The sequence below is a fragment of the Cervus canadensis genome, chromosome 19, assembly GCF_019320065.1.
Source record: "Cervus canadensis isolate Bull #8, Minnesota chromosome 19, ASM1932006v1, whole genome shotgun sequence".
Lineage (NCBI taxonomy): Eukaryota > Metazoa > Chordata > Mammalia > Artiodactyla > Cervidae > Cervus > Cervus canadensis.
This window is the reverse complement of record NC_057404.1, coordinates 43780455-43798889: the sequence shown is the minus strand read 5'-3', so window position 1 is coordinate 43798889 and position 18435 is coordinate 43780455. Positions and strand designations below refer to the sequence as shown.

Here is an 18435-nt window from a genome sequence, read left to right as displayed (position 1 = left end):
GCAAGAGTGAACGTCGACATTTTAGGAATCAGTGAACTTAAATGGGCTAATTTAATTCAGGTGACCATTATATCTATTACTGTGGGCAAGAATCCCTTAGAAGGAATGGAGTAGCCCTCACAGGCAAAGAGCCTGATGCTGTGCTTGGGTACCATCTCAAAAATGACAGAGTGATCTCAGTTCGTTTCCAAGACAAACCATTCAGTATCGTAGTAATCCAAGTCTATACTGCAACCACTAATGCTAAAGAAGCTAAAGTTGAACAGTTCTATGAAGACCTACAAGACCTTCTAGAACTAACACCAAAAACAGATGTCCTTTTCATCATAGGGGACTGGAATGGAGTAATAGGCAAGTTTGGCCTTATGAAGTGGGGCAAAGGATAACAGAGTTTTGCCAAAAGAATGCACTGGTCATAGCAAACACCCTCTTCCAACAACGCAAGAGATGGCTCTACACATGGACATCACCAGATGGTCAATACCAAAATCAGATTGATTATGTGCTTTGCGAGCAAAGATGGAGAAGCTCTATACAGTCAGCAAAAACAAGACTGGGAGCTGACTATGGGCCAGATCATGAACTCCTTTTTGCACAGTTAAGACTTAAACTGAAGGAAGTAGAGAAGACCACTGGGCCATTCAGGTATGACTTAAATCCCTTATGATTATACAGTGGAAGTGACAAATAGACTCAAGGGATGAGATCTGATAGAGTGCCAGAAGGACTGTGGATGGAGGTTTGTGACGTTGCACAGGAGGCGGTGATCCAAACCATACCCAAGGCGGGGAAAATGCATGAAGGCAAAATGGTTGTCTGAGGAGGCGTTATAAGTAGCTGAGAAAAAAAAAGAAAAGAAGCAAAAGGCAAAGGAGAAAAGGAAAGATATACCCATCTGAATGCAGAGTTCCAAAGGATAACAAGAAGAGATAAGAAAGTCTTCTTTAGTGAACAATGCAAAGAAAGAGAGGAAAACAATAGAATGGAAAAGACTAGAGATCTCTTCAAGAAAATTAGAGAGATCAAGGGAACATGTTATACAAAGATGGGCACAATAAAGGACGGAAACTGTGTGGACCTAACAAGAAGCAGAAGATATTAAGAAGACGTGTCAAAAATATACAAAAAAGGAAGAACTATACAAAAAAGGTCTTATGACCCAGATAACCACGATGGCGTGATCACTCACCCAGAGCCAGACATCCTGCAGTGTGAAGTCAAGTGGGCCTTAGGAAGCATCACTATGAACAAAGCTAGTAGAGGTGATGGAATCCAGCTGAGCTATTTCAAATCATAAACGGTGATGCTGTAAAAGTGCTGCACTCAGAATGACAGCAAATTTGGAAAACTCAGCAGTGGTGACAGGACTGGAAAAGGTCAGTTTTCATTCCAGTTCAAAAGAAGGACAATGCCAAAGAATGTTCAAACTACCACACAATTGTACTCATTTCACATGCTAGCAAGGTAATACTCAAAATCCTTCAAATAGGCTTCAACAGTACATGAACTGAGAACTTCCAGATGTATAAGCTGGATTTAGAAAAGACAGAAGAACCAGAGATCAAATTGCCAATGTTTGTTGGATTATAGAAAAAGCTAGGGAATTCCAGAAAAACATCTACTTCTGTTTCATTGACTATGCTAAAGCCTTTGACTGTGTGGATCACAACAAACTGTGGAAAATTCTTAAAGATGTGGGAATACCAGGCCACTTTACCTGCCTTCTGAGAAACCTGTGTGCATGTCAAGAAGCAACAGTTAGAACTGGACTTGGAACAATAGACTGATTCCAAATTGGTTAAGAGTACGTCAGAGTTGTATTTCGTCACCCTGCTTATTTAACTTATATGGAGACTATATCATGTGAAATGCAGGGCTGGATGAAGCTCAAGCTGGAATCAAGGTTGCCAGGAGAAATATCAGTAACCTAGATATCTAGATGAGACCACCCTTATAGCAGAAAGCAAAGAGGAACTGAAGAGCCTCTTGCATGGCATCTGGTCCCATCACTTCATGGCGTATAGATGGGGAAAAAATGGAAACAGTGACAGACTTTATCTTCTTGGGCTCCAAAATCACTGTGGATGGTGATTGTAGCCATGAAATTAAAAGGTGCTTGCTTCTTGTAAGAAAGGCTATGACAAACCTAGACAGCCTGTTAAAAAGCAGAGACATTACTTTGCCGACAAAGGTCCGTCTAGTCAAGGCTATGGTTTTTCCAGTAGTCTTGTACGAATGTGAGAGTTGGACTGTAAAGAAAGCTGAGCACTGAAGAATTGATGCTTTTGAACTGTGGTGTTGGAGAAGACTCTTGAAAGTCCTTGGACTGCAAGGAAATCAGACCACTCAATCCTTAAGTACATAAACCCTGAATACTCTTTGGAAGGACTGATGGTGAAGCTGAAGCTCCAATACTTTGACTATGTGATGTAACGAGTTGACTCATTTTAAAAGACACTGATGCTGGAAAAGATTGAAGGCAGGAGGAGAAGGGGACTACAGAGGATGAGATGGTTGGATGTCATCACTGATTCAATGGACATGAGTCTGAGCAAACTCTGAAAGATAGTGAAGGACAGGGAAGCATGGCATGCTGCAGTCCATGGGGTTGCAGAGTTGAACAAAACTGAGCGACTGAACAACAACATCTAAGTACATTGATTTTTCAATAAACTTATGTACATTAAAAGTAAAATAACTATATTAGCAAAAAAAGTAATTTTTAAAATCATTAACTCATATTTGTTTATTTGTTTTTCAGAGATAAAAGCATGTCAAGTTATAGGTTTCCTTTTGAGTATCTTTGGCTGCATCCCATGGACAGTGTTTTAAGGGATTGCAGGGAATTAATATTTGTTAAGAATTATTCCATAGTTTTTAATATATTATTTATTAAAAATCATCACAAGCTTTATGTCTTTTTCTCCACTTTGTTTTTGAAGAGACAAGGTAATGTATTTTTCCAAAATAACACAAGATATGAGTGCTAGAACTAAAATTTGAACTTAGTACTCTGATTCCAAAAGGAATGTTTTTTACCTTATTTAGTTTACCTTATTTCTTCTTGTAAACTTTTTGAATATTCTTACTGTCATTATTTTCTGAATATTCTAAGTGAGAGTTTGGTTTTCTTTTGTACCAAAGTTATTTATTAATAAGTAAGTGTTTCTTTGTTTTTGATATTCACTATTGATAACAAAAATTGGGGGGGCTGAGTGTGGGTCTTTTTTGGTAGTCAGGAGAGTTACTTAAATTATTTTAAAATTGTTATTGTTGTTGTTGTTCAGTCACTAAGTCACGTTCAGTCTTCGCAGCCCCAGGGACTGCAGCATGCCAAGCTCCCTGTCTTTCACTATCTTTCAGAGTTTGCTTAGACTCATGTCCATTGAATTGGTAATGCCATCTAACCATCGCATCCTCTGTCACTCCCTTCTCTTTAAATTCATTTAAAATACTTAATTAATTAAAATGTTGTTTAATAATCAATGGTTTAGATATTACAGAATGTGTTGTGGTTTTCTCATGATTAAAGTTTCTTAATTTTTTTTGTTTTTGGTAAATAATTACTTTTAAAGTTCATTGTGTCCTTCATGTCTACAGAGTAAAAAGATCTCATAGGTTAGATATTCCATGCACACTCTGTTTCTCTCTTATGGTTTGTGAGCTGTAGGTATAAAATGAACCTTATCAATTCAATTTTTTACCTCATTTGTGTCATTACTATTTGCTTATTTGGCAAAAATAGAACATTAAAGTATGTTTAAGTCTGAAATCTGGGTAAAATGGAAATCTTGACAAACACATGTGTTTAGAAACTACTCCTGTTGTAAGAGAATGTATTTTTTTATAATAAAGATTAGAAAGAGAGTCAATTATCAAGCCTTTTTTTTTTTTCCTTAAAGCACAGTTTGTAATATTCAGTTACATTTTAGAAACAAATCAATTGGGTTATACTGAAAAGAAACTTGATTACATGTTGAAAAGTATACAATATCCCTAATGAAGGGATAAGATAAAGTCATAAAGATTGCTTTTAAAAAGTTAAAAGTATTATGATCCTCTCATGTCTATAGAAATAAAGTGGTAGGTTTTAACTAAGATATTTTAGCTTAATTTCTTTGCTTTTATAAATTTCTAATTCAAAATTAGTTAAGACAAGCCAAATTAAAATGAAAAAATCTGGATTTTATTTTATTTTATTTTAAAACTGGATTTTAAAAAACCAAATTGAACTTAAAAATTTGCTAGATTGAATCATTATTTCTGTTTTGCTTTTTACCTAGCATTTAATAAAGAAATTTACAAAATTTCCAATGAATTGATATAGAGCTATCAGTTCAGTTCAGTTCAGTTGCTCAGTCGTGTCTGACTCTTTGTGATCCCATCGACTGCAGCATGCCAGGCCTCCCTGTCCATCACCAACTCCCGGAGCCTACTCAAACCCATGTCCATCGCGTCGGTGATGCCATCCAACCATCTCATCCTCTGTCGGCTCCTTCTCCTCCCGCCTTCAGTCTTTTCCACCATCAGGGTCTTTTCCAGTGAGTCGGTTCTTCGCATGAGGTGGCCAAAGTATTGGAGTTTCAGCCTCAGCATCAGTCCTTCCAGTGAACACCCAGGACTGATTTCCTGTACGATTGACTGGTTGGATCTCCTTGCAGTCCAAGGGGCTCTCTAAGAGTCATCTCCAACACCACAGTTCAAAAGCATCAATTCTTTGGCTCTCAGCTTTCTTTATTGTCCAGCTGTCACATCCTTACAAGACTGCTAGAAAAACCACATCTTTGACTAGATGGACCTTTGTTGGTGAAGTAATGTCTCTGCTTTTTAATATGCTGTCTAGGTTGGTCATAGCTTTTCTTCCAAGGAGTAAGCGTCTTTTTATTTCATGGCTGCAGTCACCATCTGCAGTGATTAAAGTCTGTCACTGTTTCCACTGTTTCCCTATCTATTTGCCATGAAGTGATGGGACCTGTTGCCATGATCTTAGTTTTCTGAATGTTGAGTTTTAAGCCACCTTTTCCCTCACCTCTTTCACTTTCATCAAGAGGCTCTTTCGTTCTTCTTCACTTTCTGCCATAAGGGTGGTGTTAATCATATATTTTTAGTTTTAATATAAAAATTCTATTAGGCAGATTCCATATAATCTTTGTTAATTACACTTTCAAATTTGGAAACAGCTCGCTGATAGTGTAAATCATGGCTGTACACTATTTGTCAGAACTTAAGACACCTATTATGAAAATTTTTAAAAACAGGGTGATACTTATTTGAAAGTGAAGTCACTCAGTCGTGTCCAACTCTTTGCGACCCCATGGATTGTAGCCTACCAGGCTCCTCCATCTATGGGATTTTCCAGGCAAGAATACTGGAGTGGGGTGCCATTGCCTTCTCCAGGGGATCTTCCCAACCCAGAGACTGAACCCTGATCTCCCGCATTGTAGGCAGATGCTTTACCGTCGGAGCCACCAGGGAAGTCCCATTAATAGATACCTATTTAGGTGACTGCTTTTAGCTGTATTATCATTTGAATTGCTACTTAATGTTACAGACGAGTCCATTTTAGCTCTTTGATTCTTTAAATGTTATGTAAGTCTGATTTTTACTGGGTTTTGATTTTGTTTTTTCTTTCATTGGTGATTCATCTCAGTTCTATTTTCTAAAATTAATCCAAAACGTCTGACCATTTGTCACCACGTTCCTACAGTTACAGTTATCAAAGCCCACCCTCATCATATTTCACCTACATGCACAGTCAGTAGCCTCCTGTTGGATTTCCTGCTTCCCCTTCTTCCTCTCCACAATCTTTTCCCTAAAAGACAACTAGAATTCTTCCTGAAAACATGTACTCCTCTGCCCAGAATCCTGTATGGTGTCTCATTCCAAAGTCAGGTCCGTAGTGTGACCCCTGGAGTCCTACATGACTGCTTCTCTAATCTCGTTTCCTAACTCTCTTACTTAACTCAGCTCAGATACAGGGCTTTCTTACTGTCTCCTCAAGCATTCAGTGCGCACGCATACTTCAGAATATTGGTACCTAGTCTTCCTCCCAGGACTCCTTTTCTGGAGGTTTGAATGAGTCGCTCCCACACTTCATCTAAGAATTTACTAAAATACTTTTTGTTAGAAGCTGTCCTTGACCTCTCACATCTAAAATCCTCATTTGCAGCGTGACTGACATACATAATTGTACCTTTTTACGTCTTTGTCTCGTCTTTAACTTACCCAGGCCTACTTTGACTGCAAATGTTTTTAACAGTCTCTTTTACTGATTTCTTTCAAAAACATTCACAGTAATTTTATAGGAACAAAATCTCATTTTTGTACTAATAAAGTCACTGCCTTATATAACATTTTATTAAATTTCATAATTATAACAATAGACTTTGTTGGCATGAGTATTTGGAAATAAATACACCTGATGCTTGGCAAAGCTAAATTTTAACTCGTGGGAGCAAAGTGCAGGCTTCATTCTAGGGTCGTCTGCTAGACTCAGCAGACAGACTACTGTCGACATCAGGCAGAATGAGCTACAGAAGTAGAGAGTCTTTGTTAATCGTCCAGGGAGTTGATTGAGTAGATCTCAATTAAAAGAGTTTGATTTGTACTTAAAGGGAGAACTGAAATAAGCTTAGCTTGATTACATAAAGGAGCACTTATAGACTATTCTTTTATTTTTGGATTAGTTCATCTTGAAAATAAATTATATAATTATTTATAATAGAAACTTTCATATAAAATTAATTCCAAGAGTGGAAGTAGATGACCACTAGAGAATTGCTGCTTTTCTTACAATGAACATATATTGTAAAAAATTCTGAAGATGGCTAATAGTGATGGTTGTACAACACTGTGGATGTACTTAATGCCACTGAAAGAAACACTTAAAAATGGTGAATTTTATGTTATGGATATTTGACCATAATAAAACCAAAATAAAAATACATCTATACTTTAAAATAATATAAATAAACCTGTGACAGATTATTAATGTGCAATATAGAAGAAAAGCTAGGATTCATGGAATTAGTGGTCTTGTATTTGTATAATACTAGTTCTACCATGAATGAGTTGGAAGCATTTTTCCCAAATTTTACATTTTCTTAGCTGTAGTTTTCTTAACATTTAATGCAAATTTACTTACTCTTCACAACTGTCAGGAGTTTTATGAGGAACAAATGAGATTATTTATATAAAAATCTTTAAGGAACTGTAAATCAGTTTATAGACTTAGGTAGAATTTTTCATATTTTTGGAAGAGTAATTCATTGAATTGACTTAGTATTGTATGTAAAGTCTTGGCTGGAGACATTTGCTATTGAGGTTTTAAAATATTTAAATTACTTATTTTATTTTATTTTTTTTGTCCAGACTAATGCTCTTTTTTATTCATTCTTTTTTTTTTTTTTTCATTTATTTTTATTAGTTGGAGGTTAATTACTTCACAGCATTGCAGTGGGTTTTGTCATACATTGACATGAATCAGCCATAGGAGTTTACATGTATTCCCCATCCCGATCCACTCCCACCTCCCTCTCCCCCGATTTCTGGTTCCCAGTGCAACCAGGCCCGAGCAACTTGTCTCATGCATCCCACCTGGCTGGTGATCTGTTTCACTAAATAGAATAAATACATGCTGTTCTTAATATACGCAAATCAATTCAATGTAATACACCACATTAATTAAATTGAAAGATAAAACCTAATGATTATCTCAATAGATGCAGAGAAAGCCTTTGACAAAATTCAAACTCATTCATGATTAAAACTCTCCAAAAAGCAGGAATAGAAGGAACATACCTCAACATAATAAAAGCTATATATGACAAACCCACAGCAAGCATCACCCTCAATGGTGAAAAATTGAAGGCATTTCCCCTGAAATCAGGAACAAGACAAGGGTGCCCACTCTCACAACTACTATTCAACATAGTGTTGGAAGTTTTGACCACACGTAATCAAGCAGAAAAAAGAAGTAAAAAGGAATCCAGATAGGAAAAGAAGAAGTGAAACTCTCACTGTTTGCAGATGACATGATTCTCTACATAGAAAACCCTAAAGACTCTACCAGAAAATTACTAGAGCTAATCAATGAATATAGTAAAGTTGCAGGATATAAAATTAACACACAGAAATCCCTTGCATTCCTATATACTAACAATGAAAAAACAGAAAGAGAAATTAAGGAAACAATACCATTCACCATTGCAACAAAAAGAATAAAATACTTAGGAGTATATCTACCTAAAGAAACAAAGACCTATACATAGAAAACTATAAAACACTGATGAAAGAAATCAAAGAGGACACAAACAGATGGAGAAACATACCATGTTCATGGATTGGAAGAATCAATATTGTCAAAATGGCTATTCTACCCAAAGCAATCTATAGATTCAATGCAATCCCTATCAAGCTACCAACGGTATTTTTCACAGAACTAGAACACATAATTTCACAATTTGTATGGAAATATAAATTACTTATTTTAAATGTTTTGGTTCTTTTGAAAATGTAGCTGGTTTTGCTCCAGGGTATAATTAATTGGTAATGGAAAAGTTTGACTTATATTTGGAGAGTTATACTTCTTATTGGCATTATTAAATGTTCAAGTTTTTTTGTTATTTATGTTGTTTCTTAACAGATCCCCTTAATAACTTCTGAAGGGAAAACCTTGCAAACTGAGATGGATACTGAATAACTTAGCTTTTCCTTTCTTATTTGAAGTCAGTGTGTTAAAAAGCAGTTATCAAAAAAAAAAAAAAAAAAAAGCAATGGTTTATGCAGTGGGACAAAAAATGGCAGATGGGACAAGGTATAATGATACCATAAATCAGATTTATGTGTGTGTGTTAGTCACTCAGTTGTGTCCGACTCTTTGCGACCCCATGGACTGTAGCCCACCAGGCTCCTTTGTCAATGGGATTCTCCAGGCAAGAATAAGTAATAGAAAATTATTCATTTTGGACATTGATTAAAGTGCATTTCTGGTTGCTCACCTTCCATAGACTAAAAGATATTTTTTCCTGCCAGTAAGAAAACAATGATTTGAAGGAGCTCAGTTAATTTACAGAGATTTTTTTGTTTTTTGCAAAAATAGAATGTAGGAAAATGGTCAATACAAACTCACTTTGGCAGGAAACTTTTTTTATAAGATAAAGGGGAAAAAATCAGAATTTAATTAGGTGAAATCTATTGAATGTTCTACTGGGGACATAACAAAGAACTCTGTGACCTAGTATGCAGTATACAATACTAAAACAATGTGATCTTAATCTTTGGAATTCACTGTTTTAAACATCTTCTGTCAATTAATATGTACCCATTCTGATTAATAGAGCTGGTGTAGTCTGTGTTCAGTTTCAAGGGATTCTTTTTCCTCTTAGTTAGTTGTAGCATTTCTGCAGTTTGCTCCAGAATTATTTTAGATAATGTGGCCCATTGACATGTTTTAAAATTTTAAATTTGAGTGCCTTTAGGCAGCACACTCAGTCGTTTGCCATAGTCTCTGCCATTCCTATGGTTTCTGCCTTTCTACACTTATTTCACTTATGTGAAACATCTGGCCTTTAGAGACATGTCCCTCTTGCTCAATTTTTACATAAAGGCACAAGGCAAGCATAAAAAGGAAAAGGATAATTTCTCTCTGTTCAACCCATACCTTTTCTTGTCATGCCTAGTGAGTGGGGATTCCCACAAGACTTGGATGAGCAGATCTGAAACTGAGTGATCGTTAAATTATCCCTATGTGTGGTGTCATCTCCTGGTTTTAGTTACAGCCTTCTAATTTTTCAAGTGCTATTAGTGTGTCATTTGCCATAACATATTGTGAATAAAGGACTATGCTAAATTTCTGTTAAGCCACAGTCTAGTGGAGGTAAAGACTTCCAGTTTTATCTAGATATTTCTCATACTTTTTTCCTCAAGGTATGCAAGAATTTTTATGCTGTTCTTTTTTTGTTAAACAGAGCAAAATAACTTAGTGGAATATAAAGATAAGAGCTGATGAGCATGCCACTAATGGAGAAAAAGGGGTATTTTCACAGAATTTGTTTTTTTCCCCATCCCATCTACATTTGATGTCAGTAAAAACATACCATTGGCCATTCAGTTGAAAAAAAAATGCAATATGCTTGTGCACATACACCAGTTGCTTCATGTACAATAAAGGAATGGGGAAGGGAAAATGAAAGAATAGAGAAACTGTATTGTAGTAGTCAGAATGTGGTGGAACCAAATTACAGTTTTCTAGTTGAAAATGTCTTCTTGATCTGGAGGAACAGAATTCTGAAGTAAAGTGTGAAACTGAAAGTCACTTGCTCAGTCCTCTCCGACTGTTTGTGAGCCCGTGGACTATACAGTCCATGGAATTCTCCAGGCCAGAATACTGGAGTGGGTTGCTTTTCCCTTCTCTAGGAGATATTCTCAACCCAGGGATCGAACCCAGGCCTCCCGCATTGCAGGCAGATTCTTTACCAGCTGAACCACCAGAGAAGCCCATGAATACTGGAGTGGGTATGGGTAGTCTATCCCTTCTCTAGAAGATCTTCCTGACCCAGGAATAGAACTGGGGTCCCTTGCATTGCAGGCGAATTCTTTACCACCTGAGCCACCACGAGTAAAGTATAAAGTTCCCCTTTTAGTCGACACCTCCTGTCTGCTGCTGAAATACATCAGTGGTATTTGCATCTTCCAGCTCCAACTGTGCAAGAGTGTCTGTCTCCTTGATTGGATGCCCATCAAATCGGGATCTGATCCGTCTCCTTGACAAACCCTGTCGTTCACAGTAGGCTTTCATTAGTTTACTAAGTGGTGTATGCCTCTTGATTTTAAACTGCCCCACCAATTTCAAATTAATGTGATCGTTGTTCTCAGTCTTGACTCGTGCTTGGGGTTTTTCGTCCGCCCTGCGAGCGCCGGAGCGTCGTCAGCCCCGCCTCCCGAGAGGTTCCAGGTCGGCGCAGAAGCAGCGCACAGCGGCGCCGGAACCGCAGGCGGAGGCAGCGCGGGAGCCGGAGACGGCGTGTGCCTCTCGTGCTTCTTGAACTGCTATCTTTGGAAATGATACATTGCTTGGGGGCCTCTTTCGGGGGAGGAGGGTCTGTTACTAATGCTGTAGTATTTCCAATTATACTAATATTTAAATGAATGTCCTCAAAATGGAATGGTTAAGGTGTTTACATGGTAATAGAACTTGAAGATAAACCCTATAAACCATTATTAGTTTGAAATGAAAAACTGAACCATTCATGTATCATTCTGTTTAAAATAGCCCTTGACCACATTCTCTTTCTTACTCCGATTTATTTTTCTTCATCAGTCTTTTCATCCCTTAAATTTTGTATTTGTTTCTTTATTTGTTGTCTGTTATATGTAATCTTGTGGGCAGGGACTTGTTTCTGATTGCTGTTCTGTTTCATGGCTTACAACAGTGTCTGATACATAATGAGAAACCTACTAAACAGTAGATACCAGGAGTCCATGAAACCCTCCCATGTAGCTGTCGTGGTTTCTGTTGTGGGTATGCCCTCCCCAGTCTACCTTCAGAGTCCTTAGCTTAGTACATACGGAATTCAGATTCTGATGCTGTAACTCTTCCTACCCTAAACCCCGCATTGTCCTCAGAATGACAGCTGTCCTAAGTATATCTCACTTTAATGCAATTTGCTGTTTATCTGTTCGTGTTTTTTTTTTTTTTTTAATTAAAACTTTGATCTCCTTGAGGAAAAGATCTTTGTTGCCTTCACCAACTTATGCCCTATACCTAACATGATATCTGAAGGTTCTCAAGAAATGTTTGTACAATAAAGGTGTAATAGTTTACATATAACAAAATGGAAGTTCAGAGGTGATACGATACATGTTAGTGATTATGCCCCAGTGAGCAGCAGAATCGGACTAACTCCCTTCCCTCAGTCCAATGCTCTACCTCTTAAAGGAGTGGATTTCGATTTTTAACGAAAAGTATTTTTGTTTCTTCACTTGCAGATATTGAAGATGTTAAGAAGTACAAACCTGGTTACTTAGAAGCTACGATTAATTGGTTTAGATTTTATAAGATACCAGAGGGAAAACCGGAAAACCAGTTTGCTTTTAATGGAGAATTCAAGAACAAGGTGAAGTTGATAATCTTTATTTTAAAATGTGCCTGTGATACCTGTACCACATTTCTTTCACTTTAGGGGATTTCTTATGTGAATATTTGTGGATAGTATGATAATAAAAGTACTGCTGTCTACTGACTTTCATGTTTAACGACATTATTTTTATTTTTTAAAAAGTTTTAAGAACTCTAAGTAAATCAGTAAGACTGGTAAATACCTGTATCCATCCATTTATCTATCAATATCTCCTTCATCTCAGAAAATAAAAGATTTCCATGATCAGTCTAACTCTGTAAATTTGTAAATGAAGAAAAATCTTTCATTTTACTGTTCTGGAGAGGAGGGAATTACTTACCACTAATGCAAATCCAAAGGGGCTTCCCTCCTGTGTTCATTCTATCATGACTGAATTCAGCTACTTAACAGTTAAGAAAGCATTTGAATTGTCTTACTGTCAGAGGGTTTTTATATTAGAGAACCACAAAGTTACCAAAAAGTGGCTCTAATATGACACAAATGGAGAAAATGGACCAGAATTTAAGTCTAAAACTATTAGACTACTTGTTTTATTTATTTATTTATACTACTTTTAAACGTATTGCCACTATCTAAGTTTCACATTATAAACCAGCCTTTAAGTGGGTACTAATAAATACAGTATGTTTTCTAAGTTAATTAAGCCATGGTCATAAAAACTTCAAAATTACAGTAAGTATTTTGTTATACAAGAGCTTATTGCTGAACCCAGTATTTTAAAAAGGTATATTAACCCTTAAGATATTGAAGGTTTTGTCTAGGATTTATTAAATATGGATATAAAACTACTAGGCTGTGATCTCTCACATAAAAATAAAATACTAAAACTTTATAAAATATTTTTTTCCTTTTCCTCTAAAATGTATGTTGTATTTTATGTTTGAAACAATACGCATTTCAAACCTATGTGTACCTTTGTGGCCCCTTATTGCCTTGGGGTTGAACTGCCAAGTCATTCCATGAATTTATAAAAGAATGAGGTAGTTTGGGAATTTTGGGGGTTTGATTTCGACAAACATTAATTTTTTTCTGAATGAAGACTGGGTCATTTATGCATCCCTTCAGAAAATAATCATTTTACGCATTGCTTTTTATCCCTGCTATTTAATATATTGAACCTAACCCAGGAAAATTGAATTATATCTCTTCAACCTGGTTGAAAAGATGGCTGTAGGCTGTAATCTAGATTGTATTTTTTTTTCATGCTGACTGCTTAAAGCAAGTACTGGAATCTGTTTTAATAATCAAAATTATCCGAATAGTATAGTTAAAAATCTTTACATGTATTTTCCAAATAATAAGTTGACTTTTTGTACCATACCTTAGGAGTCTCCCCTATACCACCTCACCAAGCATTAAGCCGTCCTCTTCATCTCAGGCAACAGAAGACCTGAGGGAAAGTGTTCCCTTCAGAAGTACATTTGCCATCATTTTCTTCATATCATAATGTGTTTAGTTGTCACTGAAAAAGAGAGGAGCTAGTATGACTTAGTTAATACATAAGGACTCTGCTTAAGGAAATTTAGCAACATTTTGAGGGAAAAAATACAAATTTTCTTCTTTGAAAAAATGAAGCAAGTTTTCCTTAAATGGTCTTACTAGATATGTCTATTGTTGAGTTTTCATTTTTAGACCCTATATGAATTCACACTTAAGAAAAAGATTTTTAAAATGTTGAGGTTTATTACCTTTAGACAGTAGATAGTCTAAAATGATTATTCAATTAAACTACTTGCAGCATTGTTGATGATGAAATTATTAAGTTTGTGCTTATTTACAATCCAGACAGTAGGCTAACCGGTTTACATGCAGCCATCTTATTTATTCTTTCAGCAACGCTATGATTTAAATCGGGTTGGCAACTTTTTCTGTAAGAGCAGATAGTAAATATTTTAGACCTGCAGGCCATATGTTCTCTGTCACAACTACTCAGCTCTTCCATTGTAGCACTAATGCAGTCAGAGGCTGTGCACAGATTTGCATGGATGGACATTACTGTGCTCAATAAAACTTTATTTACAAAAACATGTGGCAGGCTGGATTTGACCCAAAGGCCCAAGTGTGCCAGCTCCTGATTTAGTTGATTTTCAATACATTCCATCTTAAAGAAAAAGAAATTAAGACGATTAGATTGAATAATCTGCACAAAGCCACACAGCTGGTAAATAAGGATGTGAGAACTTATACTTAGGTTTGCCTGACTCCAGAGCTCATGTTCTTAATAATTAACTGTCATACTATGACTAGTTCCAAGTTATTAATAGTATAATGATGTGATTGCTATATCTGTTTCTGGTTTTTAACCAGGCTTTTGCTCTTGAAATCATTAAATCTACTCATGAATGTTGGAAAGCATTGCTTATGGACAAGTGTGATGGCGGGGCTATAAATTGGTAAGAATTTGTCTTTTCTATGTAGTGTTAATTTTTATTGTTAATTGGTACTAAAGAGCCATATGATACTGCTCAGATCTTTTGTTTGTTTCTTTTAAACAGAATTGCAGTTTTTTTTTTCTTCATTTAAAAAGTGTTTAAAGAGCACCTATTTGGAAAGCATTACCAAGTTCTGGGCACTATGAAATTAGAAATTGACATGATCACTTTTCCCAAGGGATTTATAGTTTAGTAGGGAATAATGTCAAGTAAACAAGCAATTACTTAGAATGAATTGTGATATATGCAAAGGTGGAGCAAAAAACTATGATTTTTCAACATGCAGACATATGATTATTTAATTTATGTTGTATGTACCACATCATTTCTTGGTAAGAGTAAAAAAAGCCTTCTTATCCAAAATGATCTGGGTCACCAGCTAATTAATTAAGGGGAATCAAACATAAGATGTATAACTCAAACATTTTATTTTACTTTAAAACACTTAAATGTATGTTTATTTATCAATCTGTGGATGTAAGGCTAAGACTTTTTCTGTAGAGATTCCATGTAGACTATATAATAGAATAATGTAATAGACTGTATAATAGAGAATAAAGATCAGATCCTGCAATCTTTATACTCCTTATACTTAAAAACCTTTGTAAATTTTTCAGATTCTTTTTATCTAACCTTTTACAGTTGTCTTGGTGGTGGTTTTGTTGCTAAGTTGTGTTTGACTCTTGCAACCCCGTGGACCGTAGCCCACCAGGCTCATCTATCCATGGCATTTTCCAGACAAGACTACTGGAGTGGATTGCCATTTCCTTCTCCAGGGGATCTTCCCAACCCAGGAATCGAACCCAGGTCTCCTACATTTCAGGCAGATTCTTTACTGACTGAGCTATAAGGGAAAAGCTGGGTTGTCTTACCCACACCTAATTTAACACCCAGGTTTTTATAGTGGCTCAGTGGTAAAGAACCGCCTGGCAATGCACAAGATGTGAGTTCAGTCTCTGGGTCAGGAAGATCCCCTGGAGAAGGAAATGGCAACCCACTGCAGTATTCTTGCCTGGAAAAATCCCATGGACAGAGGAGCCTGGTGGGCTATACAGTCCATGGGGTCACAAAGAGTCAGACGTGACTTAGTGACTAGACACCAACAGCAGAACCTCGATAGTGTTCGCAGCCTCAGTAGTTTTAGAGCCCACTTGATGTCCATAGAAATAATTCTGTTTCCACTTTCCCTTCATCAGTGAGTATACATATAGCTTAAATTATGAAATTATAGTAACGAAGGCAACTGACATAAAAGGTTTGAACATGAAAACAACTAACTCTTGGTAAACCTAACTGACAATCAAAAATACAGTCTTTCTGGCAAGCAGAATCCTACCCAAGTTCATTGTCCTCTGAATCAAGAGAAAATGGGAAGCCATTTACTCTTTCAGTAAGCACTCATTGAGGGTCTCCTGCCAGGTACTGTGCTGATCGTAGGATTACTGCTGTGAGTGCAGTGAATATAGTCCTTGTGCTCTTGGAGCCCAAAGTCTGGGAATCAAGAGAGAAATCATTAAAAAAAAAAAAAGTCATTAGACCAAAGTAATACGGGATAAAGAATTAGTCACTCTCAGGGAATGTTTTTCCATGTTCAGAGGCGTACTTTGTAAATGCTTGGGCATTATACCTTCAGATCCTGTTGCTCTTTTTTTTAAAGATTTTAATTAGAGTATAGATGATTTACAATATTACATTAGTTTCTGCTATACCTCAGAATATATCAGTTGTGTGTATATATTATATCCTTCCTTTTTTAGATTCTTTTCCCTTCGAGGTCATTACAGAGTATTGAGAAGAGTTCTATGCTTTACAGTAGGTCCTTAATTAGTTATCTATTTTATATATATAGTGTGTACATGTCAATTCCAGTCTCCCAGTTTATCCCTCCCTCCCCTCAGATCCTGCTTTCCCTGCTGGTAGCCAGAAGTTTGTTTTCTACATCTGTGACTGTTTCTGTTTTGTCAATAAGTGTAATTCTGTCATCTTTAAAATTCCATATGTAAGGAATATCATATGATATTTCTTCTTGTCTGACACTCCACTCAGTATGACAGTCTCTATTGGTCCATCCATATATGACAAGTGGCATTACTTCATTCTTTCTGTGGCTGAGTAATATTCCACTGTATATATGTACCATATCTTTATCCATTCCTCTGGCGATGGATATTTAGGTTGCTTCTACGTCATCAGATTCTGTTTCTCTTGCAGGCTAGCATGACGCTGTGGACTTCATCTTCTTCCATTTTTCTTCTGTAGAACACTCTTTTTTTTCAGCATAGTTTTAAAAGTTAATTGTTTCTAACATAAATATTGCAGTTTATTAACAAGAAAACTGGGTATAAATTAAATGTCATCTAGCCATTGCTATCCTAGTAACTAATAGGCTGAATTCTTCTTTCTGGTTAGATATTCTAAGTCATATATTAATCTGATGGGCTCCCAGGTGGCGCTTGTGGTAAAGAATCTGCCTGCCAATGCAGGGGACCCAAGGGATTAAACATGGGTTTAATCCCTGGGTTGGGAATATCCCCTGAAGGAGGAAATGGCAGTCCACTCCAGTATTCTTGTCTGGAGAATCCCATGGACAGAGGAGCCTGGTGGCCTACAGTCTGTGGCTGAGCACACGCCACACACACACACCCCCTCACACACACACACACACACACACACACACACACACCCTCTAAAAAGAGGGGTTTCTGATTGTTCAAAGAGGTATTTGCTTGCTGTTTGCTTTTATTTCCTTCCTAATGGTACTTTCTGAAAACCTTTTGCAGTCTTTGATGGGGTTTATATGGTTCCCAGGTTTTTTCAGCTGCACACTTAGAGAACATCTCTGATTAGTTTTTCTATAGCTTGATATCATTCCTTCTATGCTGATTCTAATTGTCTTTATTGTGAGAGTAAGTTTATTTATATGCTCTGAAGTCATTTTATTGTAGCCTCCTAGGTAATGACATGGATTACATTAACAATAAGAATTGACGTTTATTGAACTGTATGCTATTTTTCAAGTTATGTGAGCTCTATATGTATCATCTAGTTAATATTCACCAGAAATCTGTGAGATGCATATAATTTTTGTACCCGTTTTACATATGAGGAAACTGAGGTCATGTAGAGATTATGACCTATTGATGGTCTCTATGTGATGGATTTAATCTAGACTTTAAACATATTCTCTTAATAGCTATATTCTTTCTCTGTTTTCAAAGAATACAGCAAAATTATTTTATTTAATTAAAAATCGTTATAAGTCCTGGATGTAAATTTTATGCATCTAGATAATTTAAAGTCAAAATCTTCAGAATTTTAACTCACTTTTGTCCATGGTTTCTTTATTTTTTGTCACTACCTGATTTGTAAAATATATTTAGAGCTAAGTTTCCTTTGTCTTTACCTATGAGTTGCTTCTCTCTCAGTTCCTTAGAGTGTACTGTTATTGATTACCAAACCTTCCCACCTTCCTTTTTAACCTGCTCTCTCCATGTAAATAGGTTTAAGTCTGGACTGAAGGCAATGTTTATCACAGTAGCTCTCTCAGTGTATATAGTACAGCACAGTTACCTAGGGAAACCGTTTGAAAGTTCAAGTTTGTTGTCTTCTTCTTTAAATCTGATGAATTAGGATCTTTGAGGAGAAGTATCTAAGTATCAGTATGTTTGAGAAGCTCCCTGGCTTCCGATGAGCCGTTTTGCTTAAGAACCATAAAATCTAAATTTTTCAAAGAACAAACGGTTGGCCCCTTCTTGCCGCCCAGCCTCATTTCCCATCACTTGCCTTTTATTTCATGTTCCAGCAACTTAGAACCACCTGTCACTCATCACAAACACCGTGCTTTTATTGATCTCTGGGGCATT

At 36.4% G+C, this 18435-nt stretch overlaps 2 protein-coding genes across 3 annotated transcripts in view; one reads left to right on the top strand and one right to left on the bottom strand.

The window, feature by feature from the left end:
- PPA2 (inorganic pyrophosphatase 2) overlaps positions 1-18435 on the top strand; it is a 91234-nt gene that overhangs the window by 52041 nt on the left and 20758 nt on the right. For both annotated transcript variants that reach the window (XM_043438321.1, XM_043438320.1), the window contains 2 exons: positions 11989-12116; positions 14448-14533. In XM_043438321.1, coding sequence (XP_043294256.1) covers positions 11989-12116; positions 14448-14533 — 214 coding nt within the window. The remainder of the gene's footprint in view (positions 1-11988; positions 12117-14447; positions 14534-18435) is intronic.
- On the bottom strand, positions 10640-11616 carry LOC122422001 (small ubiquitin-related modifier 2-like). Its single transcript, XM_043438177.1, has 2 exons — positions 11603-11616; positions 10640-10907 (listed from the first exon to the last, which is right to left on the bottom strand). The coding sequence occupies exons 1-2, from the start codon at positions 11614-11616 to the stop codon at positions 10640-10642; spliced, it is 282 nt and encodes a 93-aa protein (XP_043294112.1).